General features: G+C 56.5%; 1 protein-coding gene across 1 annotated transcript; it reads right to left on the reverse strand.

The window, feature by feature from the left end:
• Positions 1–150: 150 nt before the first annotated feature.
• ACAP1 (ArfGAP with coiled-coil, ankyrin repeat and PH domains 1) lies at positions 151–18,527 on the reverse strand. The gene is made up of 22 exons (XM_058822976.1): positions 18,411–18,527; positions 16,853–16,910; positions 15,885–16,004; positions 15,519–15,572; positions 14,742–14,800; positions 13,709–13,892; positions 12,598–12,642; positions 12,066–12,161; positions 11,290–11,364; positions 10,436–10,548; positions 9,688–9,739; positions 8,870–8,970; positions 7,974–8,079; positions 6,483–6,658; positions 5,353–5,422; positions 4,449–4,543; positions 3,931–4,076; positions 2,878–3,062; positions 2,020–2,129; positions 696–806; positions 561–610; positions 151–336 (listed from the first exon to the last, which is right to left on the reverse strand). The coding sequence occupies exons 1-22, from the start codon at positions 18,461–18,463 to the stop codon at positions 233–235; spliced, it is 2,163 nt and encodes a 720-aa protein (XP_058678959.1). The 5' UTR covers positions 18,464–18,527; the 3' UTR covers positions 151–232.
• Between the last annotated feature and the right edge of the window lie 2,388 nt (positions 18,528–20,915).

The raw sequence follows: 20,915 nt of genomic DNA on the forward strand, positions 1-20,915 counted from the left end.
TTCCGTCCTAGATCACCCAAGAGAGGTCCCAAATTTTGGAATCCCCAACTTTAGGATCCCAAATTTTTGGGGGACAATTTGGGGCGGGATCGGTTCCAGGTCACCCAAGTCAGGTTTGGTTCTTGATCACCCGAGTGAATTTTGATCAAACCGAGCCTTTATTCCATTGGCTACTGGTCGTAAAAGGGGCGTGGCTTTGCTGAGGGGGCGTGGCTTTGCTGAGGGGGCGGGGCTAGAGGGTGGAGTGTTTGGGGGGCGGGGCCCGGGCAAGTTTCTCGGGGTGGTCCGAGGCCATCAGGGAGATGTCGCGGAAGATGTCGAGGTAGGTGTCGTCACCTGGGGGCGGCAGGGGAGGGGACCCCGAATTTGGGACCCCAAAAATCAGAGATCCACCCCAAAACCCACAGATTCCACCTCAAAATTCCCACGTGAACTCTCCAAAATCTGAGAATCCACCCCACAACTCCACCCGTGATGCCCCTCAGGACCTCCCCAAATTCAGGGACCTCCCAAAATCCCAGAGACCCCCCAAAAATCCCAGAACTCCCCTCCAAACTCACCTGTCTGTCCTTGGGCCACCTCCAGCTCTCTCATCTTGGCCAATCGCAGCCTGGGGGGGAATTTGGGGTCACTTTTGGGGGGGTTGCATTTGGGGTGTCCCCCCCCCCGGCCGAGGGCGCCCCCTGGGGTCTCACAGGGTGACGATGTCGGCGTTGGCCAAGTCCATGGCGATGGTCAGGGGGTCCCTCCCGTCCGCGTCCACCGCGTTAACATCGGCTCCCCGCTTCAGGAACAGGCAGGCCAGGCTGCAATTTGGGGAGGGGGACATTGAGGGGGCGTTTTGGGGACATTTTTGGGACGTTTTAGGGACATTGGGGTCGGGGGAGATACCGAGATTCGAGGGGATGTAGCAATATTGAGGTCACCCATCCAGGCCCTGACCAGGGCAGACCCTGCTGAGCTTCCCATGTGGAAAACTGTGCTATGGGCCCCCCACAATGGGGAGAATTTTGAGAGATTTGGGGGTTTTGCACTTCTAAAAGGGAAAAGAGACCTTCTCAAGGGAAAACGGACACCTAGCAATGAGATTGGGGCTCTCTAAAGGGTAAGTGGCCCCCGAGAATGGAGTAGGGTTTCCCCCAAGACAATACGAACCCCTGAATGGAAAAAAGACCATAAAGGTAAAAGGGACTCTCAGAATGGAATAGAGATCTCCCCAAAATGAAATACGGATCCTCTAAAAAAACCAGACCACCGAAAATAGAAGGGCAACCTCCTAAAGGGAAAAGGTGCAGCCCAAGGGAACAGGAACCCCCCCAAGATATTTAGTCATTGTTACCAAATAGCAGCACCCTTAAAAACTGAACAGGGGCCTCCATAAAAGCCAATAGGAACCCCTAAAGTGCAGCAGGACCCCCAAAAGGAAACAAACCACCATCCAAACAAAAGAGGTGAACCCTCTTTAAACAACCTAGATTAGGTCACCCATACAGGCTTTGACCAGGGCAGACCTTGCTTAGCTTCAGCACACATTCACCTTAGGGGTGTGCAACACTACCATTGAGTAAATGGGGGTGGACTCAGGGTCCCCTCCCAGTAACTCCCAGTTGGTCCCAGTAACTCCCAGTTGGTCCCTGTCTCTCCCAGTCCTTCCCAGTCCCTCCCAGTTCCCTCTCAGTCCTTCCCTGTGCCCTCCCAGTCCCTCTCAGTCTTTCCCAGCACCTCCCAGTCCACTCCCAGTGCCCTCCCAGTTCCTCCAAGTAGCTCCCAGTCACTCCCAGTGCCCTCCCAGTGCCCTCCCAGTACCTCTCAGTGCCCTTCCAGTCCCTCTCAGTCTTTCCCAGCACCTCCCAGTCCCTCCCAGTTCCTCCAAGTAGCTCCCAGTCACTCCCAGATGCTCCCAGTACCTCTCAGTGCCCTTCCAGTCCCTCTCAGTCTTTCCCAGCACCTCCCAGTCCCCTCCCAGTGCCTCCCAGTCCCTCCCAGTGTCTCCCAGTGCCTCCCAGTCGCTCCCAGTACCCGGTGTGTCCCAGCATGGTGGCGTGGTGCAGTGGGCCCCGCCCGTGGCTGTCGCTCTGGTTGATGCTGGCCCCGTTCTGCAGCAGGAACTCGCAGGCCAGCAGGGAATTCTCGGGGAATGGGGAGGGGGGGACAGGCTCAGGGACCCCTCCCCAAAACAGGAGCAGCCTCCCAGTGCTCCCAGTTACCACCAGCACGGCCACCAGCAGCGGGCTGCTGCCATAACATCCCCCAAAACCCCCTTGGGACCCCCAAAACCCCACAGGAGACCCTCCAAGAGCCTCCCCAGGACTCTCCCAGTTCTCTCCCAGTTGGGTCCCAGTGCTCCCTGTTAGCTCCCAGTTTGCTCTGAGTGCTCCCAGCTCTCTCCCAGTGCTCCCAGTTCCCTTCCAGTTCTCTCCCAGTGCTCCCAGTTCCCTCCCAGTGCTCCCAGTTCCTTTCCAGCTCTCTCCCAGTGCTCCCAGTTGGCTCCCACACTTTCCCAGTTTGCACCCAGTCATCTCCCAGTGCTCCCAGTTCCCTCCCAGTGCTCCCAGTTTGCTGCCAGAGCTCCCAGTTGTCTCTTGAGTTCTCTCCCAGTGTTCCCAGCTCTCTCCCAGTTCCCTCCCAGCTCCCTCCCAGTGCTCCCAGTCATCTCCCAGTTCCCTCCCAGTGCTCCCAGCTCCCTCCCAGTGCTCCCAGTTCCCTCCCAGCTCTCTCCCAGTGCTCCCAGTTCCCTCCCAGCTCTCCCAGTTCTCTCCCAGCTCCCTCCCAGTGCTCCATTTGTTCCCAGTGCTCCCAGTTCCCTCCCAGTTCCCTCCCAGTGCTCCCAGCTCCCTCCCAGTGCTCCCAGTTCCCTCCCAGCTCTCTCCCAGTTACCACGGCCACGGCCTCCAGCAGTGGGGTCCGGTTTCCCTCGGCGCCGTTGGCCCAGCCGGGGTCGGCGCCCTGGGCCAGCGCCTCGGCCATGGTGCGCAGGCGGCGCCGCCGCGCGGCCCAGGACAGCAGCGCCCCGGGGTGCAGGCAGGGGGCGCCCTCGGGCTCGGCCGCCTCGGGGGGCGCCGCTGAGGGACACGCCCACAAGTGGTGAGGCACGCCCACCCGCAGAAAACCACACCCACCCGCGGGAAGACACGCCCACCCGCGGGAAGACACGCCCACGACGGGGAGACACGCCCACCCACTGGTAGACACGCCCATCCAATAGAAAACCACGCCCACACAGAGAAAACCATGCCCACACACAGAAAACAACACCCATCCCACAGAAAACCACGCCCACCCAAAGAAAACCACGCCCACCCAAAGAAAACCCTGCCCACTCACAGAAAACCACGCCTATCTGGGGAAGACATGCCCACCCACAGAAAACCACGCCCACACAGAGAAAACCACACCCACGTCTGTTGGAGCCCGCCCCACAAGGAGGGAATGGGACAAGGGTGGGTTTTAAGCCACGCCCACTTCTGGGGGCATGCCCACAATTTATATAAGCCACACCCATTTTCTGTGAAGCCACGCCCACAACAGACATCACAAACAAGCCCCACCCATTGGCTAAGAAGCCACGCCCACAACGAACCCAACAAAGGAGCTCCACCCACCAGGGAACAAGCCACACCCATTAGATGAGAAGCCACTCCCACAACCATCACCATAAATAAGCCCCACCCACAAGGAACAAGCACCACCCATTGGGCGTGAAGCCACGCCCACACCACAAGCAGCAGCCTATCAAAATTCACGCTCAACATAGGCCACGCCCTCTAAGCTACACCCACATAATTAACCTCTAATTGATAATACAAGCTCCACCTCTTAAGCAAGCCACGCCCCTTCACACTAAGCCCCACCCCTTCACATTCAGCTGCACCCCTTTATAAGCCCCACCCCTTTCCCACCAAGCCCCGCCCCCTTTCCCCACCCCATTACCTTGGTTGGGGCTCCCTTGGGGGGCGTGGCCTGCTCTGGGGGCGTGTCCCTGGCGCGGGGGGCGTGGCCTGGGGGCGTGTCCGACCACGCCCCTCAGGAATTTCTTCTCCACGTACTTGGCGCGGATCCAACTCTCGCGCTGGGCCCTGGGGGGATTTCGGGGGATTTTGGGGGGTCCTAAGGGTATCTGAGGGGTCATGGGGGGATTTGAGGGGTCCTGGGGGAGATTTGAGGGGCTTCAGGGAGTCCCAGGGGCGGTTTTGGGGGGTCTGCGGGGAGTTTGAGGGGATTTGAGGGGATTTAGGGGGTCCTGGGGGAGGCTGGGGTGGTCCTGGGGGGGATTTGAGGGGTTTTGTTGGGGTTCTGGGGAGAATTTTGGGGGTACTGGGGGGAATTTGGGGGGTCCTGGGGGGGCTTTGAGGGATTTTGGGGCGTCCTGCGGGGGTTTCCAAGGGTTTTGGGGGGATTTTTGGGGTGAATTTGGGGTATTTTGGGGTGATTTTTGGGGGGTTTCTCACCGGGAGCAGCTCGGGGGGGGTCTCTTCACCCCCATCTCCTCCACCCGCGCCTCGTAAATCCCGTTCAGGGCCAGGTTCCCCAGGGAGCACATCAGCTGGGGACCCCAAAATCACCCCAAAATCAGCTGGGGACCCCAAAATCACCCCAAAATCAGCTGGGAACCCCAAAATCACCCCAAAATCAGCTGGGGAACCCCAAAATACCCCAAAATCAGCTGGGGAACCCCAAAATACCCCAAATTCCCTCCAAACCCCTTCCCAGTTTATCCCAGTCTCTCTCAGTCCCTCCCAGTTTGATTGCAGTCCATCCCAGTTTATCCCGGTCCATCCCATTCCATTCCCACTCCCTCCCAGTTTGATCCCAGTTCCCTCCCAGTTTATCCCAGTCCATCCCAGTATAACCCAGTTCCCTCCCAGTTCCCTCCCAGTTTGATCCCAGTTCCATCCCAGTCCATCCCAGTTTATCCCATTCCATTCCCAGTCCCTCCCAGTTTGATCCCAGTTCCCTCCCAGTTTATCCCAGTCCCTCCCAGGTCCCTCCCAGTTCCTTCCAGTCCCTCCCAGTTTGATCCCAGTTTATCCTGGTCCATCCCAGTTCGTCCCAGTTCGTCCCAGTTCCATCCCAGTCCCTCCCAGTATAACCCAGTCCCTCCCAGTTTGATCCCAGCTTATCCCAGTTCCCCCCAGTCCCTCCCAGTCCATCCCAGTTTATCCTGGTCCATCCCAGTCCCTCCCAGTTTGATCCCAGTCCCTCCCAGTTTGATCCCAGTTTATCCCAGTCCCTCCCAGTTTGATCCCAGTTTGATCCCAGTTCCCTCCCAGTCCATCCCAGTTTATCCCGGTCCATCCCAGTTTGATCCCAGTTTATCCCAGTTCCCCCCAGTCCCTCCCAGTCCCCGCTCACCTTCACCAGTTCGGGTTCCCACGAGTCGAGGGTGAGCGACCGAACCTTGGAGAAGTGAACGCCCAAACTCCTGCGGGGACGGGGGTCAGGGGCACCCCAAAAACCCCCAAAATCCCCCCAAAAACCCCCAAAATCCCCCCAAAAACCCCCAAAATCCCCCCAAAAACCCCCAAAATCCCCCCAAAAACCCCCAAAACCCCCCCCAAAACCCCCAAAATCCCCCCAAAAACCCCCAAAATCCCCCCAAAAACCCCCAAAACCCCCCCCAAAACCCCCAAAATCCTCACAGGGTGAGGATCAATTCAGGATTTTAGTGTATTTTCGCTATATTTTGATGCCCAATAATGCGATTTTAATGGGATTTTTTGGGGGATTTTTGGGGTTTTTTGGGGTGCATTTTTTCCCAGGGACACTTTCGGGGTTCGGGACTGGTTTTGGGGTACCTGTGGATGGCGGAGCACTGGACGCACAGCGTGAGGATTTGGGGTGCATTTCAGTTCCCGTTAATGCGATTTTAATGGGATTTTGATGGGATTTTTGGGGGGATTTTTGGGTTTTTTTGGGGTGTATTTTTTCCCAGGGATATTTTTGGGGTTCGGGGCTGTTGTTGGGGTACCTGTGGATGGCAGAGCACTGGATGCACAGGGTGAGGATTTGGGGTGTATTTCAGTTCCCGTTAATGCGATCTAAATGGGATTTTTTGGATTTTTAAGGGGATTTTTTGGGGGTATTTTTATTTAGGGTTTTTTTGGGGTGTCCCCCCGGTTTTTGGGGTACCTGTGGATGGCGGAGCACTGGATGCACAGCGTGAGGATCAATTCAGGATTTTAGTGTATTTTTGCTATATTTTGATGCCCAATAATGCGATTTTAATGGGATTTTTTGGGGGATTTTTGGGTTTTTGGGGGATATTTTATTTTCAGGATATTTTTGGGGTGTCCCCCCGGTTTTTGGGGTACCTGTGGATGGCGGAGCACTGGATGCACAGCGTGAGGATCAATTCAGGATTTTAGTGTATTTTTGCTATATTTTGATGCCCAATAATGCGATTTTAATGGGATTTTTTGGGGGATTTTTGGGTTTTTGGGGGATATTTTATTTTTAGGATATCTTTGGGGTTCAGGGCGTACCTGTGGATGGCGGAGCACTGGATGCACAGCGTGATGCCCAGGTTGACGCTGGCCCACTCCGGCCGCGGCTCCCGGCAGTCGCAGCAGCTCCCGTTGCCCTCCAGGCCCAGAATCGCCCCCAGCACCGGGGGCGGCTCCGGGGGGCGCCCCGAGAGGGACCCCGACCTGGGGGGGGCCTGGGGGGGGCGCACGGAAATCGGGGGTCCCGTCAGTGGGGGGGCTGGGGGGGTTTGGGGGGATTTGATGGGGATTTTCGGGGGGTTTTGGGGTAAATTTTGGGCCTTTTTGGGGAGATTTTTGGGGGGTTTGGGGCCATTTTGGGGTCATTTTTGGGGGGATCGTTGGGGGATTTGGGGTCATTTGGGGCCATTTTGGGGAAATTTTGAGGCGGTTTTTGAGGGGTTAGGGGGAAATTTTGGGGGGATTTGGGGACATTTTTGGGGGATTTGAGTGGGATTTGGGGCCATTTTTGGGGGGTTTCGGGGAGATTTTGGGGGGGGTTTGGGGCCATTTGGGACCATTTTGGGGTAAATTTGAGGGGGGGGATTTGGGGACATTTTTAGGGGATTTTTGGGGGATTTGAGGGGGATTTAGGGGGGGGTTTGGTGTCATTTTTGGGGCCATTTGGGAGAGATTTGGGGGGGTTTGGGGTCATTTCTGGGGTAGATTTTGGGGGAATTTTGAGGGGGTTTGGGGGTGATTTGGGGACATTTTTAGGGGATTTTGGGGATTTGTGGGGGATTTTGGGGAGATTTTGGGGGATTTAGGGGACCTGAGGATGCTTTTGGGGGGATTTGGGGTGGTTTTGGGGGTATTTGCGTGGTTTTGGGCCATTTTGGGGTGGTTTCTGGGGTATTTTGGGGCTATTTTAGGATATTTTGTGTCCCCACCCGGCTGTCGGGGTCCCCCTGGCTGTTCTGGGATATTTGGGGGTATTTGGGGTGTTTTTGGGGTATTTGGGGTGGTTTTTGGGGTATTTGGGGTGGTTTTGGGGGTTTTTGGGGTATTTGGGGTGGTTTTTGGCCATTTTGGGGTGGTTTCTGGGGTATTTTGGGGTTGTTTTGGGCTGTTTTGTGTCCCCACCCGGCTGTCGGGGTCCCTCTGACTGTTCTGGGGTATTTGGGGTGTTTTTGGGGGGTATTTGGGGTGGTTTCTGGGATACTTTGGGGCTATTTTAGGATATTTTGGGGTCCCACCAGGCTATCGGGGTCCCTCTGACTGTTCTGGGGTATTTGGGGTGGGTTTTGGGCCATTTTGGGGTGGTTTTTGGGGTATTTCGGGGCTGTTTTGGGCTGTTTTGTGTCCCCACCCGGCTGTCGGGGCCGCCCTGGCTGTTCTGGGTTATTTGGGGTGGTTTTTGGGGTATTTTGGGGCTATTTTAGGATATTTTGTGTCCCCACCCGGCTGTCGGGGCCGCCCTGGCTGTTCTGGGGTATTTGGGGTGGTTTTTGGGGTATTTTGGGGCTATTTTAGGATATTTTGTGTCCCCACCCGGCTGTCGGGGCCGCCCTGGCTGTAGGCGCAGGCGATCCCGCTCTGCACGGCGCTGAGCCAGCGCTGCTGCCCCGAGCCCGAGTCCGCCTGCAGCACGCACGACCTGGGGGCGAAAAGGGAAATTTGGGGTCCTCCAAAGGGTTTTGGGGTCCCCCCGGAGAATTCTGGGGTCTTTTCCTGCAGTTTTGGGGTGATTTTGTGGTAATTTTGGGTTATTTTTTAGGGAAGATTTGGGGATCTCAGGGGGGTTTGGAGATCCCTGGTTTTGAGGATTGGGGGATTTTGGGGTCCCCAGGGGATTTTGGGGTCCCCAGGGGGTTTTGGGGTCCTCAAGGGGATTTTGGGGTCTTTTCCTGCCATTTTGGGGGAGATTTGGGGCAGATTTGGGGATCCCAGGGGGGTTTGGAGCTCCCTGGTTTTGAGGATTGGGAGATTTTGGGGTCCTGTCCCAGAACTTTGGGGTTCCCTGAGAATTTTTGGGGTCCCCAAGGGCATTTTGGGTTTTGTTCCTGCAATTTTGGGGTTTTTTTGGGGTTTTTTTGGGGGGGATATTTGGGGTTGTTTTGTTGGGATTCGAGGCCCTGCGTTTGAAAATTGGGATTTTTTTTTTTAGGGGGCCCCCCTCAGGATTTTGCATTCTCCCAAATTTTGGGAACCCCCCCCGAAATTTTTTTGGGGTCTCCCCATAATTTCGGGCTCCCGAATCAGAATTTCGGGGTCCCTTGGAGCGAATTTTGTGGAGAATTTTTGAGCCTCCGCCTTTGAAAATCGGGATTTTTTTTTTTTTTTTTGTTTTGGGGGGGGTCCCTCTGGAGTTTTTTGATGCCCTGAAATTTTGGGGCGTTTTTGGGGTTCCCCGGGAGGATTTTTTGGGGGGTTTTTTGGGGTCTCACTTGGACGGGGAGACGACCTCGAAGCAGAAGCGGCGCTCGAGGTCGGGGCAGGGTTTGACCGTGCAGAGCCTCAGGTCCTCGATCACCACTGTGGGGGGGTCCTGGGCACCCCAAAATCTCAGTGCGGGCCCCCCCAAAAATCCCGAGCCCCACAAGCCCCAAACCCCGAGTTTGGTGCCAAAAATACCCCCCCAAAAAAAGCCCCAAAATGTGAAAATAAACTGAATAAATCAGCACGAAAATCTGCCCTAAACCCCCCCCCCCCCCAAGGAACCCCCAGATCTCCCAAATTCACCCAAAATTCTTCCCAGGACCCCCCAAATCCTCCCAGAACCCCCAAATCCCCCTCAGGACCCCCAAATCCTCCCCAGATTCCCTCAAAATCCCCTCAGGGCCCCCCAAAATCCCCCAAAATTCCCCAAATCCCCCCAAATTTCCCTCAGGACCCCCCCAAATCCCCTCTGGGACCCCCCAAAACCTCCCCAGGGTTCTCACACCCACCCACGACCCCCCAAAATTCCCCCTAGGACCCCAAAATCCCCTTCAGGACCCCCCAAAACTTCCCCAAGACCCCCAAAAAAGTCCCAAAATTTCCCCAAAATTCCCCCTAAACGCCACCCAGGACCCCCAAAACCCCTCCAGGACCCCCCGAAATCCCCCAAATCCTCCCCAGGACCCCCAAAACTCCCTCAGAACCCCCAAATCCCCCTGGGATCCCCAAAAATCTCCCCAAAACCCCCCCGGGACCCCCCAAATGCCCCCAAAACCCCCCAGGACCCCCCAAATGCCCCCAAAACCCCCCAGGACCCCCGACCCACCCGGGCCCGTTTCAGGTACAGCAGTTGGTTGCTCTGGATGAAGAACCAGCGCCTGGAAGGGAGGAAAAAAATGGGAAATTTTGGGGCATTTTGGGGCATTTTGGGGAAAACTTGGGAGGGATCGGGGTGGGTTGAGATTTTGGGGGTATTTTGGGGTGGTTTTGGGGAGGTTTTGAGGTGATTTTGGGGTGATTTGGGAGGGGTTTTGGGGTGTTCTGGGTGGTTTTTGGGATGGTTTTGGGATGATTTGGGGATGTTTTGGGGTGTTTAGGGTGGTTTTGGGGGATTTAGGGTGTTTTTAGGAAGATTTTAGGATATTTAGGGATTATTTAGGGGTAGTTTTTGGGGTAATTTTGGGGTGATTTGGGGATGTTTAGGGTGATTTTGGGGTGTTTGAGGTGTTTTTAGGGTGTTTGGGGTGATGTTGGGGGACTTTGGGTTATTTAGGGGTGATTTTTGTGTGATTTTGGGGTGTTTGGGGTGCTGGTGGGGCAATTTTTGGTGTTTTGGGACATTTTGGGGTGTTTGGGGTGGTTTTGGGGTGATTTGGGGGTGATTTGGGGGTGATTTTGGGGTATTTTGGGATGATTTTGGGCTATTTTGAGGCAATGTTGGGATATTTTGAGGTGATTTGGGGACATTTTGGGGCATTTGGGGTGAATTGAGGTGTTTGGGGTGTTTTTGGGGTGTTTTTGGACATTATGGGTGTTTTTGGGGTGTTTTGGGGGGGTTTTGGGTGTTCCAGTACCTGCTCCAGGTGCGGAAGGCGTTGCTCGCTCTCTTGTACAGGTAACCCTCCATGGGCGGAGCCTGAGGCCCCGCCTCCCCCGAGGCCACGCCCACCTCCTCCTGTGATAGGTCCTGAGAGGTGCCAATCAACACAGGCCCCGCCCACGGCCCCACCCACACAAACCACTCCCCCTCCCAGAGCTGTCAATCAAATGGGCTCCACCGCAAGCTGTCACTCAAGTCCAGCACGGCTGTCAATCAAAGCCTGGCCACGCCCCTCATCAGGCGGTTCACACCCCTCCCTTTCTTGAGCTGTCAATCAAATAGCTCCCATCTCAGGGCTGTCAATCGAATTGATCCCATCCCAAGCTGTCAATCAACTCCAGCACAGCTGTCAATCAAAGCCTGACCCTGCTCAACCACCTGTCAATCATCCAAGCTCAAGGCCTGTCAATCGCAGCTGGCCACACCCCATCCACCAAGCCAGCTGTCAATCAACAGTCACTACAGCCCTGCTGTGCTGTCAATCACTCCCAGCCCCGCCCACCACAGAGGCCATGCTCCTTGTATATGACTACACCTACCAAGGCCACGCCCACTCACAAACTACTGACATCTCCTTTGATTTTAGCCACGCCCCAATTTTTGGCCATGCCCATTCACAACTGGGCACGCCCCCAAGCCACGCCCACACAAGCCACGCCCACATTAAAACCAACGTGCTTTCCCTCCATCGCTTTTAGGCCACGCCCCCACGTTTTTACCACACCCATTCACTCGACCACGCCCCTGAGCTGACCCCGCCCATCACCAAGGCCACGCCCACGCAGAAGCCACGCCCACAGTGGCCACGCCCCCTTTGGCCACGCCCACCTGCTGCAGGAGGAGCTGCTGCCGCTGCTCCAGGTCCCGGCGCCGCCGCGCCCCCTCCAGCTGCCCCTGCTCCAACTGGGGCAAAAAACCCCAAAATTGGGGCAAAGCTGGGACCCCCCAAAGCCTGAACCCCCCAAAATCCACTCCGGGGGGGGGGGCTGGAGGGGTTTTTGGGGAGATTTTGGGGAGATTTGGGGACTTTATGTGGGGGGATTAGGGGATTTTGGGGGGGGATTTTGGGGGGGTTTTGGGGGTTTTAGGATATTTAGGGGGGATTTTTGGGGAGGGTTCTGGGATTTTTGAGGAGATTTTTTGGAGATTTTGGGGAGGATTTGGGGATTTTTTGTGGGGGCATTTGGTAATTCCTGAGGGGTTTTGGGGGGCCCCGGGGTCTTGGCGTGTTTTTGGGTGGTGGGATTTGGGATATTTGGGTTGTTTTGGGGGATTTTTGAGCTTCTTTTTGGGAGATTTTGGAGCTCAGCTGCTTCCCCAGGTGTCCCTGATAGTGATGTGTCCGGGTTTGGGGGTTTTGGGGGTCCCTGGGGTTTTTTTGGTGGATTTTGGGGTTTATTTGGGGTTTTTTTTTGGGGGGTTTTTTGGGGCGTTTTAGGAGGATTTTGGGCCTCACCTGCGCCCCGAGGTGCCCCCGGTTGTTACGGTTCCGTGTGGGTTTGGGGATTTTGGGGCTCCCTGGGGGTTTTGGGGGATATTTTGGTGATTTTTTTGGGGGGCTTTTGGGTTTTTTTTGGGATTTTTTGGGATATTTCGGACCTCACCTGCGCCCCCAGGTGCCCCCGGTAGTCGCGCGTCGCTGTCGCCCCCTGGTGGCCGCGGCTGAAAAACGCGGCCTGAGCCTCCAACAGCGACAGCACCTGGGGGGGGGGAGGGGTCGGGGGGGGTCAGGGGGTGTCAGGGGCACCCTCGGGACCCCCCGAAACCCCACAGGCACCCCCAGACCCCTCCCCAAATTCAGGCACTCAAAAATCCCCCACAGGACCCCCAAAATCTCCACCCAAATCCCCTCCCCCACATCCCCCAGGAGCCCCCCAAATCCCCCCCAACCCCAAGACCCTCAGAGCCCCCAAAAACACTCTGAGGACCCCCCAAAATCTTCCCCAAATCTCCACCCAGGAACACCAAAAATTTACAGGACCCCCCCAAAACCTCCCCAATTTCAAGACTCTCAGAGCCCCCCAAAAATCCACCCAGGACCCCCCAAAATCACCCCCAAAATCCACCTGGGACCCCCAAAACTTTCCAGGACCCCCCAAATCCTGAGGGACCCCAAAATCCCCAAATTTCGCTCACAAATTGCAGAATTTCCGTTTTCTGCTGATCCTGCAGCAGCTTCAGCTGGAGGGGAGGGACGGGGTAAGGGCGGGGCCCGGCCACGCCCATCGAGGCCACGCCCATTGACCACACCCAGATTAAGCCCCGCCCACTGACAGCAACCCCGCCTCTTGAGCGGGCCACGCCCACATTTAAGCGGCAATGGAGCTCTACCCCATTGAGCCCCGCCCACCTCTTTATGTCCCACCCACTTTTACGTCATAGGTCAGGCCCAGGGCCTGACCACGCCCACTCTTTTTAAACCACGCCCACAACAATTAAGCCACGCCCACATTCACATAACAGACCACCCCCAGCCATGACCACACCCACACATTTGAAGCCCCACCCACCTTGAGGACATGGTCCAGCCTCCCAACTCTGGCCACGCCCTCCTCCTTTAGACCACGCCCACATTGAGGACACACCCCAGCCCTCTGGCCACACCCACTCCAACTAAGCCCTGCCCACCTTAAGGCCACGCCCACATTGAGGACATGGTCCTGCCCCCCTGGCCCTGGCCACACCCATCGTATTAAAAACCCCACCCACCCCATTAAGCCACGCCCACCTTGAGCACACGCTCCAGCCCCCTAACCCTGACCACGCCCACCCTGTTAAGCCCCGCCCTCCTTGAGCACATACCCCAGCCCCCTGGCCACACCCACCCCATTAAGCCCCGCCCTCCTTGAGCACGTGCTGCAGCCCCCTAACCCTGGCCACGCCCACCCCATTTAACCCCACCCACCCCGTTTATGCTCCGCCCGCCCCCATTAAGCCCCGCCCACCGTGAGCACACGCTCCAGCCCCATAACCCTGGCCACGCCCACCCCATTTAACCCCACCCACCCCGTTTAGGCTCCGCCCGCCCCCATTAAGCCCCGCCCACCTTGAGCACGTGCTGCAGCCCCTGGGCCTTGGCCACGCCCACCCCATTAAACCCCACCCACCCCGTTTAGTCTCCGCACGCCCCCATTAAGCCCCGCCCACCTTGAGCACGCGCTCCAGCCCCCTAACCCTGGCCACGCCCACCCCATTTAACCCCACCCACCCCGTTTAGGCTCCGCCCACCCCGTTAAGCCCCGCCCACCTTGAGCACGTGCTGCAGCCCCCGGGCCCTGGCCACGCCCCTGGCCCCGCCCAGCGCCGCCGCCGCCTCCTTGGCCTCCAGGGGGCGCCTGCGCGGGACCTCGGCGTGGGCCTGCAGCGCCCCCTGCAGGGCATCGGCCGCACGCGCGCGGTCACGGCCCGCGGAGCGCACCGAGCGGAGAGAGCTGCGGGAAAACACAAAAATGGGGGAAAGTACCGAAAACGGGGGTCAGAACCTCAAAAAATGGGATCAGGACACCAGAAAATGGGATTAAAACCCGAAAAAATGGGTGAGAAATGGGACTGAAACACCCTGGGAACACACGGAGCCGCGGTCACGGCCTGCGGAGCACACCGAGCGCAGGGAGCTGCGGGAAAAACACAAAAATGGGGGAAAATACAAAAATACAGGGGTCAGGACCTCGAAAAAATGGGATTAGAACCCGAAAAAATTGGTGAGAAATGGGACTGGAACACCCTGGGAACACACAGAGCTGCGGTCACGGCCTGCGGAGCGCACCGAGCGCAGGGAGCTGCGGGAAAACACAAAAATGGGGGAAAATACTGAAAACGGGGGTTAGAACCCGAAAAAATGGGATCAGGACACCAGAAAATGGGATTAAAACCCGAAAAAATGGGTGAGAAATGGGACTGAAACACCCTGGGAACACACGGAGCTGCTGCGGTCACGGCCTGCAGAGCGCACCGAGCGCAGGGAGCTGGGATGGCACAGAAATGGGGAAAACCATCAAAAAATGGGGATAAAACCCTGAAACATGGGATGAAACCCCTGAAAATGGGATTACAACCCGAAAAAATGGGATTAGGACACTGGAAAAGGGGTTTAGAAAATCGGAGAATGGGATTAGAAACCCAAAACAATGGGAATAAAATGTCCAAAAATGGGATTAAACACCGTGAAACCCCCACAAATCCACCCCAAATCCCCGCAGGACCACCCAAATCCCACCCAAAGTCCCCCCAAATCCCCCAAAATTCCTAAAATCCCCCCAAATCCCCCCAATCCCCCTCACTCTCTCAGCAGCGGCTCCAGGTGCCTCCTCAGGGCGCTCTGGGTGCAGCTCAGCAGCTCCTGGGGGCGGGGCCAGGGCACAAAGGGGCGTGTCCAGGTCAGAAATGGGCGTGGTCAATCACAGAGGGGCGTGGTCAGGAAGAAAAGGGGAGGGGTCAGGAAGAAAAGGGGTGGGGTCATGAAGGAAGGGGCGTGGGAAAGTCAGAAATGGGCGTGGTGAGGTAAAAAGGGGTGTGGTCAGCACTGGAGGGGGCGTGGTTTGACAAGGGGTGGGTGTGGCTTTAGCAGAGGGGCGTGGCTTGGCGAGAATTGGGCGTGGTCAGGAAAATGGGTGTGGCCTCATGAGAATGGGTGTGATTTAAAATGGGCGTGGTCATTGCAAAAGGGTGTGGCATTGTGAGGAAATGGGTGTGGCCATGCAAGTGGGTGTGGTTACTTCAGAGGGGTGTGGCTTATGCAAATGAGGGGTGGGGGTTCATGTGGATGGGCGTGGCCAGTGCAAGAGGGTGTGGCCCGCACGGAATGAGGATCTGGGTGTGGCGAAGGGGGTGTGGCTTAATGGAAGGGGCGTGGCTTAACAGGTAAAGGTGTGGCTTTAAAGTGGGCGTGGCTTAGAGGAAATGGGTGTGGCTTAAATGGAATGGGTGTAGCTTGAAGTTTAAGGGGTGTGGCTTAAAGGGAATGGGTGTGGCTTAAAGAGAGTGGGTGTGGCTTAAAGAGAGTGGGTGTGGCTTAAAGGAAAGGGGTGGGGTTGGGGAAGGGGGCGTGGCCTGCAGACCTCATGGCTGTCCATCATCTGCTCCAGCGAATCACAGAACTTGGTCAGAGCCTCCTGTGGGAATGGGGGGCAGGGGGGGTTGGGACCCCCAAAATTCACCCCAGGACCCCCGAAATTCACCCCAGAGACCCCAAAATCCCCCATATTCACCCCAAAACTCCCCACAGGATCCCCAAAATTCCCCCCAGGGACCCCAAAATTCCCTCCCAGGACCCTCAAACCCCTCCAGGGACCCCCAAAAGACCCTGGGACCCCGGAAATTCCTCTCAGGATCCCCAAAATTCTTTCCAGGGACCCCCAAATTTGGGATTTTTGGGGTCTCCCCCTCCCAGGACCCCCCAAATTTGGGATTTTTTGGGGTCTCACCCGCACCAGGGGGTCCCCCCGGGGGGTCCCCGCCAGCCCCCGCAGCCCCGCGGCGAAGGCGCGGCTGGAACCTTCCAGAACCCGCCCGGCCTCCAGCACGGCCGAGCACAGCTTCAGCACCTGGGGAGCCAAAAACACCCCCAAATGTCACCCCAAAATTCACCCCAAATCCAGCACAAAAATTCCCCCAAAATTCCCCCCAAATCCATCAAAATCTGCCCCAAAATTCCCTCCAAATCCACCCCAAATCCATGTAAAAATACCCCAAATTAACCCAAAATCCTCCCCAAATCCACCTAAAATTCCCCTCAAAATCCCCCCCCAAATCCGACCCCAAAATCCACCCAAATCCATCCCAAAATCCACCTAAAAATTCCCCCAAAATCCACGCCGAATCTACCTAAAAATCCCTCCAAATTCTGTCCCCAAATCCACCTAAAAATCCCCCCAAAATTCCCCAAGTCAAGCCCAAAAATTTCCCCCAAATCCATCAAATTCTCCCCCAATTCCACCTAAATCTACCCCAAAATTCCTTCAAAAATTCACCCCCAAATCCCCCCAAAATTCACCCCAAATTTCCCCAAATCCACCCCCAAAAACCCCTGAGGGTGACCCCAAAATCCACCCCAAATCCACCTAAATCTACCCCAAAATTCCTTCAAAAACTCACCCCCAAATTCCCCCAAATCCACCCCAAAATTGCCCCCAAAATCTCCCCCAAAATCCACCAAAATCTCCCCCAAATTGCCCCAAAAATTCCTCCCAAAATCCATCCCAAATCCATCCCAAATCCACCCAAAATTCCCTCAAAATTCTCCAAAATCCACCCAATAATCCCCCCAAAATTCCACAAAATCCCCTCAAAATTCCCCCAAAAAATCCCCAGCCCAGCCCCAGCACCTGGAGACCCCAAAATTGCCCAAATTCCCCCAAATTCCCCCCAAATTTGGGGTCCCCCCTCCCCGAACCTTCTCCAGGTGCGTCTCGAGCTCGGCCGCGTCCGACTCGGCCTCTTCCAGAGCAGCCCTGGGGGATTTGGGGTGAATTTGAGGGATTTTGGGGGGTTTGAGGAATTTTGGGGGGTCCTGGGGGGATTTGAGAGGATTTTGGGGGGATTTGAAGATATTTGGAGGGATTTTGAGGGGATTTTTGAGGGGTCATGAAGGGGATTTTGGGGGGATTTGAGGAGATTTTGGGGCATTTTGGGGGGTCCTGGGGGGGATTTAGGGGATTTTTGGGGGGGATTTGAGGAGATTTTGGGGGGGGTCTCAGGGGGATTTTGGGGGTCCTTGAGGAGTTTTGGGGAATAAGGGGGGATTTGGAGGGGATTTGAGGAGGATTTGGGGGGTCCTGGGGGGATTTTGGGGGAGATTTGAGGAGATTTGGGGGGCTGAGGAGATTTTGGGGTGAGTTTGAATTTGGGGTGAATTTGGGAGGATTTTGGGGGGTCCTGGGGGGGATTTGAGGAGATTTGAGGAGATTTTGGGGGTTCTGGGGGCAATTTAGGGGGTCCTGGGAAGACCTTTGGGGGATCTGAAGGGATTTGGGGGGGGTTTAAGGAGGATTTGGGGGGTCCCAAGGGGATTTTTTTGGGGGGGCATTTTGGGGAGATTTGAGGGGGTTTTGGGGGGTCCTGGGGGGATTTGGGGCAATTTTGGGGTCCCTGGGTGGGGGAGGGGCCGAATTTGGGGTCCCTGGGTGGGGGAGGGGCGGCTGTGCAGCTCGGGGTGGGGGAGGGGCCGGATTTTGGGGCGGTTTTTGGGGTTTTTGGGGCCCCTTCCGGAGCCGCTTCCGGAGGCGCCGCCCGCAGCACCTGGGGGGGGGGGGGGAGGGGCCCCCCCAAAATCAGCCCCGCCCCCCTCGAGATTTGGGGGGATTTGGGGAAATTTTGGGAGAATTTTGGGAAAATTTGGGGGAGAATTTTAAGGGGATTTTTTCAGAGAATTTTGGGTGGAATTTTGAGGATTTTGGGGAGAATTTTGGGGTAATTTGGGGAGAATTTGAGGGGAATCTTGGGGAAAATTTAGGGAGGATTTGGAAGGAATGTTGGGGGGGGATTTTTTTGAGAATTTGGTGGGGGGTGGGAGAATTTTGGGGAAATTTTGGAGAAATTCTAGGGGAATTTTGGGGGAATTTTGAAGAAATTTTGGGGCAATTTTGGGAGAATTTTGGGAGAACTTTGGGGATTATTTGGGTTCCTTTCGGGGCTTCTTTTGGGCGAATTTTGGGGTTTCTTTTAGGATCTCTTTTGGGAGAGTTTTTGGGGAATTTTGGGGCTTATTGGGGTCCCTTTTGGGGCGGAATTTTGGGTGAATTTGGGGGAAATTTTGGCGGAATTTTGGGTGAATTTTGGGGGTTATTGGGGTCCCTTTTGGGGAGGTTTTGTGGGGGAATTTGGAGGGTTTTGGGGTCAATTTCGGGATCTGTTTGGAGGGAATTTTGTTCAGCTTTGGGGGAATTTTGGGGTCTCCTTTGGGAAGGGTTTGGGGATTTTTTGGGGGGGATTTTGGGGGGTTTTTGGGGTACCTGAACCAAGGCGAGTCCCTCAGACACTCCTCGAAGTCCAACTCCACCGTCATGGCTGGGGAGGGGTCCCGGGGGGGATTTTGGGGGGTCCCGGGGGGTTTTGGGGGTCCGGGAGGATTTAGGGGGGTCCCGGGTGAGGTTTAAAGGAAATTTGGGGTATTTTGGGGGGGTCCCAGGGCGGTTTTGGGGGGTCCCGGGGTGATTTGAGGTTTCCGGGAGGGATTTAGGGATGATCCGGAGGGTTTAGGGGGGATTTGGGGGGGGGATTGGGGAGGATTTGGGGGGTCCCGGGGGGTTTGGGGGGAATTTGGGGAGGATTTCGGGGGTCCCGGGATAATTTAGGGAGTTCCCGGGGTGGGGTTTAAAGGGAATTCGGGGATATTTCGGGGGGTCCCGGGGGGTTTGGGGGTCCCGGGGTGGGATTTAGAGGGGATCCGGGGGGTATGAGGAGGATTTGGGGGTCCAGGGAGGGATTTAGGGGGCGTTTAAAGGGAATTGGGGATATTTCGGGGGGTCCCGAGGGGTTCGGCGTTCCCGGGGAGGGGTTTAAAGGGGTTTTTGGGGATATTTCGGGGGGTCCCGGGAGGTTTGGGGGTCCCGGGTGGGGTTTAGGGGGGTCCCGGGGTGGGGTTTAGGGGGGGTTTAAAGGGGTTTTTGGGGATATTTCGGGGGTCCCGGGGGTTTAGGGGGGTCCCGGGGTGGGGTTTAGGGGGGGCCCGGGGGATATGGGGAGGATTTGGGGGTCCGGGGAGGGATTTAGGGGGGGTTTAAAGGGGTTTTTGGGGATATTTCGGGGGGTCCCGGGGGGTTCGGGGATCCCGGGTGGGGTTTAGGGGGGTCCCGGGGTGGGGTTTAGGGAGGTTTAAAGGGAATTTGGGGATATTTCGGGGGGTCCCGGGGGGTTCGGGGGTCCCGGGTGGGGTTTAGGGGGGTCCCGGGTGGGGTTTGAAGGGGTTTTTGGGGATATTCCGGGGGGTCCCGGCGGTTCGGGGGTGCCGGTGCCGGTGCCGGGCCGTGGCTGGCGCCGCCGGGGCCGGGACGGCTCCGCCCCGGGGAGGGACCGGGGGCAGAGGGAGGGGATTGGGGGGGATGGAGGCGAATTTGGGGGGGTTTGGGGGGGTGCGGGGGTGATGGAGGCGAATTTGGGGTGATTTGGGGTGATATAGGCGAATTTGGGGTGATTTAGGGGGGTTTTGGGGGTGATGGAGGCGAATTTGGGGTGATTTGGGGTGATGGAGGGGGGATTTGGGGGGATTTGAGGGGGGGGGTGGAGGCAAATTTGGGGGGATTTAGGGGGAATTTGGGAGGGATTAAAGGGGGGGTTTGTGGAGGGTTTTAGGGTTCGGGCGGGTTTGGGGTGATGGAGGCAAATTTGGGGGGGGTTTAGGGGGATTTTGGGGGGGTCGGGGGGGATTTGGGGGGTGAGAAGGGGGGATCTGGGGGTGATGGAAGGGGTTTGAAGGGATTTGGGGGCTCGGGGAGGAGGAATCGGGGGGATTTGGGGGTGATGCAGGCAAATTTGGGGGGATTTAGGGGGGATTTGGGGGTGGAGAGGGGGATGGAGGCAAATTTGGGGGGATTTCGGGGGGTTTGGGGGAAATTTGGGGGCATTGGTGGAAGGTTTAGGGGGGATTTGAGGGACGGGGAGGGGGATTTCGGGGGATTTCAGGGGGTTCGGGGGGCTCGGAGGGAAATTTTGGGGGGGATTTGAGGGGATTTGGTGGATGGGGAGGGGGATTTGGGGGGGAATTTGGGGTGACGGAGGGAAATTTGGGGGGATTTGGGAGGTTTGAGGGGGATTTGGGCATTGGGGAGGGGGATTTGGTGGGGGGATTAAAGGAAGATTTGTGGGGGATTTTGGGGTTCGGGGGGGAATTTGGGGGGTTTTGGGGTGATGGGGGGGAATCGAGGGGATTTGGGGGGGATTTAAGGGGGTTCGGGGGGGATTGGGGGTGATGGAGGAGAAATCGGGGAGGATTTGGGGGATTTTTGGGAGGATTTGGGGATTCGGGGGGGATTTGGCGGGAAATTGAGGCGATTGGGGGGGATTTGAGGAGAAAGCGGAGAAATTTGGGGAAGATTTGAGGGGGATTTGGGAATTTTGAGGGGAATCTGTGAATTTTGAGGGAATTTGGGGATGACATGAGGGGAATTTGGGGGAAAATTTGAGAATCTTGAGGGAAATCTGTGAATTTTGTGGGAAATTCCTGAGGAAAATTTCGTGCGAATTTCTGTGTGGGGACGCAGCACCATTATGCCCCTAATTACCTTAATTATCATTAACTTCAACCTATCAGACCCTGGACAGCACCGCTTGCCCTCTCTCTAATTAACTAACTCATTATTACCCCAAATTAGCGCTAATTACCCTCAATAACCACACGCCACCCCACCCGGCCCTACAGCACCTCGCCGGCGCTTTATTCCCCTCTCTAGAACCCCCCGGCCGCTAATTACACTCCATTAATTACGCTCCGTTAATTACGCAGGCCGTAATTAATGAGC

This window comes from Ammospiza caudacuta, chromosome 36, assembly GCF_027887145.1.
Source record: "Ammospiza caudacuta isolate bAmmCau1 chromosome 36, bAmmCau1.pri, whole genome shotgun sequence".
In the NCBI taxonomy this organism is placed as follows: Eukaryota; Metazoa; Chordata; class Aves; order Passeriformes; family Passerellidae; genus Ammospiza; species Ammospiza caudacuta.

Coding starts and splice junctions, on each gene's coding strand:
- ACAP1 (XM_058822976.1), bottom strand. CDS start 18,463: ATGACGGTGGAGTTGGACTTCGAGGAGTGTCTGAGGGACTCGCCTTGG. Junction 16,911..18,410: donor AGGGACTCGCCTTGGTTCAG/GTACCCCAAAAA, acceptor CAAATCCCCCAG/GGCTGCTCTGGAAGAGGCCG. Junction 8,080..8,869: donor GAGGTCGTCTCCCCGTCCAA/GTGAGACCCCAA, acceptor TTTCGCCCCCAG/GTCGTGCGTGCTGCAGGCGG.